Below are 13,225 nucleotides of genomic sequence, written 5' to 3'. Positions count from 1 at the left end.
TCTGGTTGCCTCATTTAAAAATAGATATATTAGAATGGGAAAAGGTACAGAAAAGGACCACAAAAGTGTTTAGGGGGATGGAACCGCTTCCATGTGAGGAGAGATTAAAAAGACTGGACTGTTCATCTTGGAAAAGAGAAGACTAAGGGGGGATATGATAGAGGTCTATAAAATCATGACTGGTGTGGAGAAAGTGAATAGGGAAGTGTTATTTACCCCTCCATATAACACAAGAACCAGGAGGTCACCCAATGAAATTAATAGGCAGCTGGTTTAAAAGAAACAAAAGGAAGTACTTCTTCACACAATGCAGTCAATCTGTGGAACTCTTTGCCCAGGGATGCTGTGAAGGCCAAAAGTATAACAAGGTTCAAAAAAGAACTAGGTAAGTTCATGGAGGATTGGTCCATCAATGGCTATTAGCCAAGATGGTCAGGGATGCAACCCCATGCTCTGGGTGTCCTTAAGCCTCTGACTGCCAGATGGCGGGACTGGATGACAGGGGATGGATGACTTGATAGTTGCCCTGTTCTGTTTATTCCCTTTGAAACACCTGGCGTTGGCCATTGTTGGAAGACAGGATACTGGGCTACATGGACCAATAATGCAGGATAAAATGAAGATGAGGAAAATCATTTTCTCTTCCAGTCTAGGGCAAAGCCTCTCTGGCAAGGAAGCAGACCTTGATTCACAGCAGCCACAGATGGGTTTCCTTTATAACAATAGCCTCCTTTTCAAATAGCTGGGAAGCCTGGTGAACTACTGTTGGCTGCATGGTCAGGACAAAAATGTAATTAGTGAGAATGACTCAAGTGTGATTAAAACATCCTATGTTCCAGAAGTAAATGCAAAGGGAAGGCAGATGTCACATAAGCTGGAGTCTAGGCTGAAGAGAACTTTACTGGATTCCAGCCAGACTTTCACATCACATGCCTTAGCCCTCAGCTCCACCACTCTATACCTGAAGCTGTCTGTTGCCACAGTACATGAAAAACAAATTCATCCTGCCCTCTGCTCTCCTGTTTTAATGTGTTACCTCATTCTTCTCCAGACTGCACTCCTCCATCATTTTGTCTCCTTGCTCCTGGAAAGTGATGATGATGAGAGCCACAAAGATGTTGACAAAGAAGAAAGGGAAGACCACAAAATACACCACGTAAAAAATGGACATCTCCATGCGGTTACTGCGGCTGGGCCCCCGGTCCTCCTCAGTCACATCCACTGAATGCTGCAGCACCCTGGATGTACACGGAAAAAGAAAGGCACAAAGGGTCACATAGATGCCAGTGGCTGGTCCATTCTGGATGCCTCTCCACAGTGTACTTGACTAGGAGAACATCATGTACCCAATGGTACCACCTTTAATATTCATCTCCATCTGTCCCCACTGCGCAAACTGGTTATGGTGATAAAGCAAACCTTCTACCTCACCTGTTCAGTCATGGACACATTCTGACAATTCTGGTTACCTGTTTCATGACAAGATATTCCCCTCTCCTACATTACAAGAGTCCCAGAGCCCTTCCCATTTGTCTACCCTGGCTGGTGGGCTTTGCCAGAGTTAAACATACATCCCTCATAAAAAAGGGGTATCCCAGAGCACCCCCTTGTTCACACACATGGAAGCAGATTGTCCGAGTTCAGCCAACATGGTGAGTGGACTAGCCCACAGAGTTCCCCTTTGACTTACGCTGGGAGACTGACTGGTCTCAAATTCCCCTCAGGCCCAGTCAGGGTAGTGGACTATCCCAGCATTCGCCTCCCAAGAAGAGAGCTGGTTCCACCAGGCTCCTATACCCATTAACTGGTGAGAGTTCTCACATATTGATATAATTTCTTGACCTATCTCCTTCCCCCCAACTCTTCTCTCAGTGCCTTCTACCCCTTTCCCAACTGGAGAAACCCAGTTACTATCCCTACCATTTAAACAGCTCTTCAAAAGGGGAATGTGAAGTTTCTTCATGAATCCTGTGCCCATGGACACCTGCAAGCAGACAAGACCAAGCACAATACTCACTGTGGCCACCCCTCTCCAGTGGAGACAGTGAAGAGCGTAAGCAAAGCCCAAATGATGTTGTCGTAGTGAAATTCATGGCGCTTCCACTCACGACACTTCACCTCCATCTTGTTTTTCTCATGGTCCACGTAGTTGCCTCTGTAAGGTTAGGAGAGAATATCAGGACCTCTTTATACTGCCAGGACTGAAGAGGATTTAATTTTGAGGGGCAGCAGGGACACTTTTCTCCCCTTGTAAGGATGGAGAAATCTTGATGGGGAGAGAAAAATTAAGGAAATTGGAGGTGGGGAGAAACAAGATGAACAGGTTGAAGGAGACAGAGAGAAGGGGAGAGAAAAAGCAATCAAAAAGAGAAGGAAAAAAGAAACCAGACTGGGAGAAGAGTGGGGCGAAAGAGTCAGGGAAAGATTGAAAGAAAAATGAAAGAGAGAAGGAAAAAGGGAGAGCTTGTAGGTTGAGGTTGTAACAGAGAATGTGGCAGAAGGAGAGTTCAGAGCTCATGTGATTCTTCAGGCAGCTGCACCTCCAGATTCTTAGCCCATCACAGGAGTTAATGTGAACATTTTGAACAGGGCAGCAATTCAGAATCAGTTTTTTCCCCATGGAATTTTTAATTGAAAAATGTGCTAGAAAGCAGCAGTGATAGTGCAGGAGCTGCCCTTGGAGCGAAGGAAGCACAGCTCTGGCTTGAGGAGACCAGTCTGTCTTTAAGTGAGATGGGAAGCTCACTGTTCATTTAAAGACAGGCCTTCCCTTACTGATCCCACAGTGGCCTTCTCCCCGGAATGGCAGGGACCATGCTCTGAAACGCAGCAAAATTTCACTTAAAGGATGAGAAAGGAATTCAGCCCTCACGGAGTCCAGACATCTGTACTAGTCCTTTAAACAATGCTTTGTGGCTTTGATTCCCTGGGAAATGAGGAGTGGCTCCAACCCATGACCAAGGACTTACTTCACACCCCAAGCATCTGAGGGGGTGAAAGACCAGAGTTTTCACTACTAGTCCTTCATGTATCTACTTCTCTCCACACCACGGGCAGGAGTGGATGTCTTTACACGGGAAGCAGACTGGATCATGCACGCTGCACAGTGTACCTACATGCAATCCTTCTCTGTGTCCTTAGAGCTGTCCGTACAGTAGAAAAATTTGCCCTTGAAGAGCTGAACAGCGATGACTGCGAAGATGAACATGAAGAGCTTGTAGACGATAAGTATGTTGAAGACATTCTTCAGGGAAGTCACTACACAGTCAAAGACAGCCTGCAGGAGAATGCAAACCCAATGGCATGATTCACCATGGAGAACCTATGTATTTTGTCAGAGGGTGGGACCAAAGCTACCTAAAAAGGACATTTGAGGAGATGTGACTCATTCCTGGTAGGAAAAGGTTGCCAGAAGCAGACACTGTCCGAGGCAGAATAGGCTATTTTATAAATGACCAGAACATCCCAAAATCACTTACGGGAAAGCATTGCCCCAACGGGCACAAAGGATATTTATACCATAAAAAGGTTCTTCACAACCATGTCTCAGGGCAGGATACAAGACACCACAGTACAATTAGCAGTACTTAAGAACAGTTAGTGAATACTTATTTATTTAGCCTCACCTCCAACAAGAAGACAGACTGGATATCTCTAATTACAATTGAGAGACACTGTCCTGTATGGCAGGTAGGCCTGAGGAATACAGAACTGCAGGTAGGTGCCCCAGACAGATATGAGATCCATAACCTTACTTGCACTAGATGTTTACTCTTTCAGTGTGATCATTCTTACCAGGGATTTCAGACAAAAGAACGCTGCTGTTTTGTAAAATATGCTTTTCGGAAATAACCTCGAGAAGGCTTACTCTCAACGGAGTACACTTTTTAAATAAGTCATTAATGTAAAAGCATTCAGCTGCTTTCAGTATACTACCAGCCTTGGGCTTTTTAAAACTCAAGTTTCCATGTATGTGTCCTGTGACCAACCCAGGGTGTGAAAATGCCCGTGCAGCTGGGCTTGTCTTTTTGTTCTCTGTTTGTGCAGCACCTAGCACAACAGGGTCCTAGTCCATGACTGTACTAGACACTACAGTCATACAAAGTAGTAATAATTGCCAGAGCAAATGAACCCTTTGGCCCTCTGCCGGCCTACCTGTGCTGGCAAATCAGATAGGTAGACCTCTGCGCTATCACTTGCAGCAGGTGAAGGCTGACTTTAAAAATCGGGCTCTGTGAGTTCACTCTTGCAAGGGAGTATTTTGTTTTATTTTGTCTCCGCTTCATGCAGGCTCCATTGCAGTATTCTGGACTCTATTCTGAACTCCGCCAGACTAATTAAGTCAGAACGGCAGGGGGTGTGAGAGATACTTCAGCCAGCCTCGTGGAAGCATCAGAACGACCAGCAATGCTGAAAAAGGAACAATTCTCAGTGCAGAAGGAGCTCAAGCAGCCTTGTTGGGATCTAAAGACAGACCTTTAAATTAAGAGCTGAGTTTTCCCGAAGTTGGCTGGTGGAGGGATCCAGGTCTGGGGGTTCGATCAGCCTACCAATGTCAGCATCCAGGATCTGGGGGCTCGTGTTGAGGCTATTTTTCATTGCAGTGGCAGGTTAAATGATTCCTGTATATTGTGGGTGCTGAAACAAGGTTCTTCAATCCCACATCAAACGGGCATTTAAGAATCCACACCTGCTTTACATGACTGAGTATCCATATGTGAAACTTAAGCCGTCTATTATTAGTAAGGTGCCATGACTGAAGACTGAGTCTGTAGAAGACCTGTAAATCAACCTGTAAGGTTTGTTGATTTCTTTGAGGTTTGGGAATGAAAGGCAATTGATATAAAATGCAAGCACTACTCTATCTATTTCTAACTGGGAATTGGTCCTCATTCTGTCAGCTGGAATTCAAATACAATGAGAGAGGAAAGAGGAAGGATCTCTCTTCTACATTGGGGGACACTCTCTGATTGTTACCTCACCAAGATTCTGTCTGAACCTGGCGATAAACGGAACCGAGGACAGAGAATTTTAAGCATTACCTTGAGTTTGGGCAATCGCTTGATGGTCTTCAGAGGCCTCAAGACCCGAAGCACACGCAGAGACTTAATGGTTTTGATATCCCGGCCTTTGTTGGTCCTACAGAGTTGGAAGGAGGCACACACACCCAAAAACAAAACAAAGAGAGGTAATAAACTTCCAGAGTTTGGGAGGAACTCACTGGAGATATTCAACAGCTTTCACTACTTCCCAAAACAGGGACACATGAGAAATCTAGGGCCACAGGCAGCCTAGGTGAGAGCAGGTGTCAATCTATTAGCATCTGTGGGGCTGTACCTGCCTCCAGAAGCAATGGGGTGTTCAAAACACATACTGAAAGTGTTTGCTAATGAAAAATTAGGACTCTCTGGATCAGAGGAAGTCAAGCAGACCACTAAGCTCAACATCAGCTTTAGTGCATTCCCTCTTCAATGAGGATCAACTTCAGTAGCAAATCTTGTTATTGTGAGAAAGACTGAGGTAACAAGGTTAAAGCTGGTGAGCCAACACTTTCGCTGTGCTGGGCCATCTGTTTCAAAGGCACCATGCCACGCAGCATTCCTGCGGTGTCATAAACTCATGCTGCCTGGCAGGTCTGAGTTTGTTTTCCTAATGCAAACGCTTTCTCTGCTCTGTGCTATTTGCAAACGTGAAGAACAAAATGCCACCAATGTTGCAATTTTAAAAAAATTGCTTCTGCTTTAAGAAAATTACCTCTCTATAACAACAATAATGTACAAAATAGAAGAATGCAAATTTCCTTTGTTGGCAAAGTGCTCTATCTACTGGTATCTAGCACAGATTTTTCTATTGCTCTCTTCTCTAGTATCAGCCTTCTCTGTCCCACAAGAAAATCCTAGAAAAGCTTAGGCCATGTCCTCAGTTGTTTCATGGCTGAAAAACCTGGGCACACTCCCATTAACTAGCCTACTATTAGCTGTGGCTTGCTGGGCTGAGGAATGCTTTCCCTAATCAGTCTGACAGGTAATCTATAGCATAAGTTTATACTATGGTTATAAGGAAAAAAACAGATTTTTGTGAAGGGAAATGCTGTTAAAACCCTGATTTAAACTGTGATTTAAAAAAAAAAAAAAAACCCCAAACCCCAAAACCAAGGCGGGTAGCTACCACTATTGTGATCTGAGAACAATCAGAATCTTATTTTGTATTGGTAAAATATACAAGGCTTTCAGTACACTGTGCATCCATCTGCTGCACTTGAAAACCTCTAGAAGGAGACTTATGACAGAGGGTACTTCTAATTGCACGGCTCCTTTTGTAAGGGTTAATACAATAGAAAGCACAATAACAGACAGAACCATAAACAGATGCAAAGAAAACCACTAATTAATACTCCTCAATAACAGTACACCACCACAAATACCCCATTTAACGCAACTGCACAAACATTGGGATTAACCCACTTCATGCTCTGGCACCACCGTTACTCTGTGGGAGATGTTTCAACACATCGAGGCCACTCCCGGAAGTATTTATCAGACTCTCCTGGCCTGTGGCGCTGCTTGTGCAATTTTCACCTCCGATTTTTTATAAAGCTTTTGGGAGACAGACAATTTTTTATTTGGAAGGCAAACTTGCAGCCCATTTTCTCAACCCAGCAGCGTGAGGGTCCCCCGGTGAGATGTTCTCCTCACGAGGAATAGGCTGTGAAAGGGATTGGGGGGGAACATCTAGCTGTCAGTGGCTGACATATTACACTCGGACTGTGTGAGCTTTTTCTCATGAAACCAAGAGCTCATGAGGGGTTTCAACAAAGCTTGCGGAGTTTAGGGTTAGGCCCAAAATGTGAAATCAGGAAGATTTTGCCTTGTCTCAGGTTTCTTTTGGCTTGGCAGGTCCTGGATCACCATCTCCAAACAGGCTTCCTCCTGATCTTTTGGTATCTGCTGGGGGGAGGAATGCGGAAACCTTGGTGGCCCTTAGGAGCTTTTCAGGGGCAACTGTCAGATCCTACCCTGATCCTCCTTCTTCAGGGAGGTGGAGCAATGGCAAGACAAGTCAGCTCTTGCTAAATGCTCAATAAGACAAGCATCTCACAGTGGGACCAGAAAATGGTGCTCAGACTCTATTGCTGTGCACCGCCCTTTGCTTTATTCTGGGACTGAAACGCCAATAGCCGAGTGCACCCTGGAGGTCTCAGCCCCAGACCAAGGTAAAGGGCAGTGTGAAGCAGCATAAAGTGGGACTGGAGGATCATTTCTCATTCCTATTGCTGCAGGATGGAAAAGGATAGGGCAAAGCACCTATTTCCTGAATTTACCTGCTAAGGATTTGCAAGGAGTGGGAAAGGAAAAGTGTTTGACTTGTTCCTTTCTCTGAAGCAGAATGGGGAGGGGGACAGGTCATATAGCCATCCCTGAAAAGTCAGTGGGAGAAGAAGAGCTAGCTAGCCACAAGATTTCCACAGAAGATGGCAAAGTGTAGGTGGAAAGCCCAGGTCTGTTGGGGCTTGTGATCCTCGCCTGAGATGTGGGAGAATTAAGGGATGTCAGGGATCTTCTCCCTCTGTCCCTGCTGAGACCAAGGAAAGGGGCTGCCGGAGAGGGATTTACAATGCCTGGTGAAAAGCATGTAGAACTCTCCATAGTTTTAACCTGGGCATTGGTAAGACTCAGCAATTTCAGCTTAATTTCATGCAGCATTGTCTCGTGTGTCTAAAACACAAGGGGTGCACATACAGACAGTGGCCCTTTAAAACGGCCAACGGAAGTAAAACCATTATCTGTTACACTGCTCTAAAATGAACACCGATGACTGAACAGTGCTATTTCTTCAGTGAGAACATGGGAGTCTCTTCCACAAGATACTCTATTACCACATGGTTCCCAGACAATACTTCTAGGAAAGTTACAGGCCGGCTCACAAGCATTTTGACTAGTGGCCCCTGGGAACAATGTTATCAATCACTTTTCCCAAAGGAAAGGAACTCAAATGTTTTTGGAGACGATCTTCAGGTTTCTTTTCATTCTGGGGTCCAAAATTAAACATACAGGACCTGATTCTGGAGCTATGCTGGTCTATGCCACCCAGTTGAAGGTGATAATTCACTCCGCCTTCTACCACTTGAACACGGAACAGTCCAAACAGCAGAATGCAAGGTTTTGAAAGCTCGGCCAACTGATCCCTCTGATTGGGGTAGCATCTGCTACTGCTTTATGAAAAAAGAAGGATAGGGCATATAACCATGGCTTCCTAATGTACCACGGACATGGTACTCTTCATCGATCTCCACTGTGTGTTTATTTCCAACACACACATACACACACACAGAGAGAGAGAGAGAGAGAGAGAGATCTGTGTGTTCTTCTATCTATCTTGGAATACAAACCCCTCTCTCTCTCCTTGTGAGGATCTCCCATATACACCTGGTGATGTTCCACCTGAGGCCCAGTTCATTGAGCCCTGATAGTCACAGCTGGAAAGATTGAGTATGGGGCACAGAACTTGCATCCTTTACAATGTTCTGATGTGTGCACCCCCACAATTTTGATTTCCCCACCCCACTCCACTTCTTTCCGTCTTTACTTCCTTAGCGTGAAGTGCTGATGACTTTGCAAGGTGGAAAGGACAAATGTAGGCAGGAAGTCATATGGGATAAGAAAACTTCAGTTACACAGACAGACAAACCAGCTTCCCCAGAAGTCCATTTTCCCTGGCTTGTAACCCCAAAGAGAATCAAACAGTATAATTACCCCAATGTATTCCTGTGGGTGATCCAGTCAGGCAGCAGCAAAACAAAAACGAACAATAGGTGGGGAGAAAACAGAGAAGATAAGAAAATCCAAGAGAGAAAGAGAGCCAAGGATGACAGGGAACGAGATCTGCATTAGAGTGGAATCACAAGCCCGTCTCACAGCCTTGGCATTCTGATATTCTACACATTTCAGCACTACAAGGACATGTTTTGCTTGCCGCCCCCTCTCCCCCACCCCCTCACCCAAACTCAACCCAACCTGAATTTAAAAGGCAATCTGTATATCCACGGTACCACTAAGATTTCCTTTACCAGGAACCACAGTTCCAGACATTAACCTCTTCTCCATGGGAAATCAGGAAGGACTAACCTGGAGCCACCCCCCTCTCTTAATCCTGATGAACATACTCTAAATTTGGATGAGAAGAGGAAGCTGATTTGTAGCTGAGGTGTGGTCACTATTATAAGAGAAGCCAGAGGAGCGTGGTATTCTGGATGACACAACGGGCACAAGCCCTACCTATGTCCTCTCTGAACAAAATAGACAGAACATGAAATGAATGTGGTAGTCATCCCAGTCTGGTCCCTGAAGGACATGTACATGGAGCATTATATACTTTGGAGGCTGTATATATAAAATAACTAAGCTAAAGGTTTGACTGTGGGGATTCACTGGAGCTGTGGTCTCTCTGGAACTGCTGTTGTGCCAGGCTTCTCCCCTGTTGGTTCGAAAATTGGTCTTTCATATGAACAGAATGTTGCTGAGAATGTAGCTGGTTATTGTGTTATCTCTAAACCAGGGGCAGACAAACTTTTTGGCCTGAGGGCCACATTGAGTTTCCGAGATTGTATGAAGGGCCAGTTAGGGGAGGCTGTGCGGCCCCCTATCTGCCCCCTCCCCTGCTTCTTGTCCCCTGACAGCCCCCCCGGGACTCCTGCCCCATCCACCCCGCCACACTCCACTTCCCCTGACCGGCCCCAGACTCCCCTCCGCCCCTGACTGTTCGCTACCGCCCCATCGAACCCCTCCTCTCATTCCTGACTGTTTCCCCGGGATCCCTGCCCTATCCAACCACCCCTTCTCTCTGTCCCCTGACTGCCCCCGGGACTCCTGCCCCATCCACCACTCCCCCTGCTCCCTGTCACCTGACCGCCCCTAGATCCCCTGCCCCTGACTGCCCCCCGCTGCCCCACCCAACCCCCTCTCTCCTTCCTGACTGCCCCCCGGGACCACTGCCCCCATTCAACCCCCGTTCCCCGCCCTCTGACCGCCCCAACCCCTATCCACCCTGACCACCACCCCAAACTCCTCTGCCCTCTATCCAACCCCCCCTGCTCCCTGCCCCCTTGCCATGCTGCCTGGAGCACCGGTGGCTGGCAGCGCTACAGCTGCGCCGCCCAGAGCACCAGGACAGGCAGCCGTGCCGCCCAGCTGGAGCCAGCCACGCACCGCGCAGCTCAGAGCACTGGGTCAGGCCACGGCTCTGCAGCTGCTCTGCCCCAGGAGCTCGCAGCCCCGCAGCCCAGAGCATTGCGCCGGTGGCACAGTGAGCTGAGGCTGCGGGGGAGGGGGAAGAGCAGGGGAGAGGCCAGGGGCTAGCCTCCCGGGCCAGGAGCTTAAGGGCCGGGCAGGAGGGTCCCGCGGGCCACATCCATAGTTTGCCCACCTCTGCTCTAAATGGACCAGGATTTGCTGGAGACCGTTTAGCCGACTGACCATTAGATTTGCAGTGGAATAAAATTAGGTGAAATCCAGGTTAACCAAACGGCAGTTTGTATGAAGATTCCCACCTCTGAGTTTCCTCTACATTGGCACTGCTACCAGGAAGCATATGCTGGGAGCTCTGACTCTGAGCACTAGCTCTGGCTTGGATTTAGATTCAGACAGGTGTCCACTAGGTTCATCTGAACTCTGTAGCACTGAAGGTTTTGTTAGTTTCTAATTACAGGTTTTATCTCTGCAACAGTGGTTTTCAGGGCCTTGTGACCCTGACCCATCACCTACACACATGGTCTATTATGAATCAGCTTTTCTATGAGACTTACCACCACTCTCAATCACCATAGTAATGAAGCTCTTCATATCCCTCCCTCACGGGGGTGTTGGTTAAGTATCAGTCTCCCTATTTCACAGATGGGGAACTGAGGCACAGAAAAAGTGATTTGCCCCAGGTCACACAGAAAGTCTGTGGCAGAGCCAGGAACTGAACCCAGGTCTCAAGTCACAGTCTTGCGCCTTAACCATCCTTTCTATGGGAATTTCCAATGGTTTATGCCTTACTGCTCCTCTCCTGCCCTGGCTTGGGAAGGAGGCTCACTCTGACATTAGCAAATGGTTGCACAGGCAGAGTTTCATGCGGTGAGTTTCATGAGGAGACTTCTCAGGACTACGGCTCATCCCCAACCATCAAAACAAATACGCTTCTTTTGTTTTCAAAGGAATCGGACTGGGAGACCCACAATTTGGCTTTAAAATGCTGCTTCACGCTAGTAAATAAACTTTCATTGACAAATTTGTTGATTAGCAGCAGATGACGGGAGTTTCTTCCCATATGAGTGAGGCCTCCTGGTAGGCCTGGAATGCTGATGGAAACCTGTCCACAGCTTGCTTTGGTGTCTACCCTCTGATGCCACAGAAGATGGGGCAGGCAAGTTCTGTTTTTTCCTGCAAGCTGACAAGAACTGGAGACGCTACTCCAGACTGTCACCTCTGGGTTAGAGTGCTGTAATACTTTGAGGCCTCATAGAAAAATGCTGCACAGACTCCCGCATGCCCAAAAAAACTGCCCAGAGGTTTCTGGAATTTCCGCGCACACTCAGCACTCTTGGCATGCCACTCCTCTGAGGGAGCGCTGCTCGCCGCTAGCCCTGCCAAGGGCACACGAAAATTCCAGAAACCTCTGGGGAGTTTTTTTGGGCGTGCAGGAGTCTGTGCACCATTCTTCTGTGAGGCCACAAAGTATTACAGCACTCTAACCGAGAGGTGACAGCCTGGAGTAGCGTCTCCAGTTCTTGTCAAAGAGCAAATTGACAGTGCCTTGGTGATTCATCCAAGGGCTCCCCATATTTATTTGAGCCAAGTCCCTGCTAGATATCTGCTGAGGCCAGTCAGAGCACGACTGTGAAGTAGGTGAAAGTCTGATGAAGCAACATACTTTTTAAAATCACTCTCCCCTGGATATTTAGAAGCAGTTCCCAGCCATTGTCCAAAATCCTGAGCTAATGGAATCATTTAAAGATAAAGTTAGATGTGGTCTGTTAACTATCATATTCCAATTGATGGAAAAACAGAGCCTTTATTTTGACTTGTCTAAACATGGGTTTATTATAAACTGGGTTTGTTTGCATAAATAGGGCTCTATATTATTAGTATTATCAGGGTGCAGGTGAGGTATGAGAGAAGATGAAGAGCATATCAACAGGTGCTGCAGGTTAGGATTAAGATATATTAGCAGTTCTATGTGGAGATTTGCTCTGTAGCTATTTACACTTGACCTCGCTTTGGCTAGGGCTTTAATCAAACCTAAAAAACCACAAAACTTGCACTATTAATGTTATTCTGAAATTGTTACTAGAGACAGTACTGAAAGTTCTTCCATGCTGGGTGTTAGGATAGTGCTGTTTGCTCGTAACTCCAAGAGAACTCAGACCTGCTACTACCAAGGGATGGAAAGACATGCTTCTATCCCAGCTGTTCAGGGCCAAATTAATGAGAGGACTGACAGGACCACGGCTCGAGCTCCCCACTCTCAAGAAGTACAGGGGCTCAACCTTTTATAATATTGTAGAAATGGCTATAGCCACCTTTGGTGAACATGTAAAGCTGCAAATGAGTGCTGCTAGTTTACATAATACCTATTAAGAGCATGAGGGGAGACAATACCTAGCAGTGTATTTAGTTATTATTAATTAATTATTATTATTATTATTTATTAAACAGAGACCTTTGCAGGTATGTTGGGGGGTTTATGTAGGCTACATTTAGTTAGACACATTAGCTCTCCAGGCAGAGTTTGAGTAAGAGGCGTTAAGATGGCTGCTCTCTGTGATGGCATACCAGAGTTTTAGGTGACATGGTGAAGTAGCAGGTGATCTATGGATTTGTGGCTTTACAGATCTGGGTTTGTCTGGATTAGTTTTTAATAACAACCGGGCTGTGGCTATTTGTTTGGAAACCTCACAAGAACTACACAAGGATTGCATGGCTATTTTGTGACAAGTGTGCGCCATCAAACAATAGACTGAATGCTGTGTATCTAGAGAAGCCATTCTTCTGACATCTGGCCTTGTGCACATTGGATTGCATCAGATACACTTTACTGATTCCACAACCATAGGGAAGCATCCCAGGGCAAACCTCCCTGAATGAAGAGAAAGTGTCAAAGCTTGTACAAATTTACAGAACATTCAAATACTCCATGAGTGTTCTAGCGTTTCTTCCCATGAGAAATGCTGAAGGTGATGACATAC

General features: G+C 46.4%; 1 protein-coding gene across 7 annotated transcripts in view; it reads right to left on the bottom strand.

Moving 5' to 3' along the window:
• CACNA1E (calcium voltage-gated channel subunit alpha1 E) overlaps window positions 1-13,225 on the bottom strand; it is a 218,879-nt gene that overhangs the window by 42,092 nt on the left and 163,562 nt on the right. For 5 of the 7 annotated variants that reach the window (XM_043520850.1, XM_043520853.1, XM_037907417.2 and 2 more), the window contains 5 exons: window positions 8,754-8,765; window positions 5,043-5,139; window positions 3,117-3,277; window positions 2,018-2,155; window positions 1,037-1,238 (listed from right to left, as the gene is read on the bottom strand). In XM_043520850.1, coding sequence (XP_043376785.1) covers window positions 1,037-1,238; window positions 2,018-2,155; window positions 3,117-3,277; window positions 5,043-5,139; window positions 8,754-8,765 — 610 coding nt within the window. The remainder of the gene's footprint in view (window positions 1-1,036; window positions 1,239-2,017; window positions 2,156-3,116; window positions 3,278-5,042; window positions 5,140-8,753; window positions 8,766-13,225) is intronic. The other 2 variants (XM_043520852.1, XM_043520851.1) reach the window with 1 other exon arrangement.

Source organism: Chelonia mydas, chromosome 8 (genome assembly GCF_015237465.2).
Source record: "Chelonia mydas isolate rCheMyd1 chromosome 8, rCheMyd1.pri.v2, whole genome shotgun sequence".
Taxonomy (NCBI): domain Eukaryota; kingdom Metazoa; phylum Chordata; order Testudines; family Cheloniidae; genus Chelonia; species Chelonia mydas.
The sequence above is the reverse complement of the archived record's forward strand: the minus strand, read 5'-3'. Positions and strand labels throughout refer to the sequence as shown.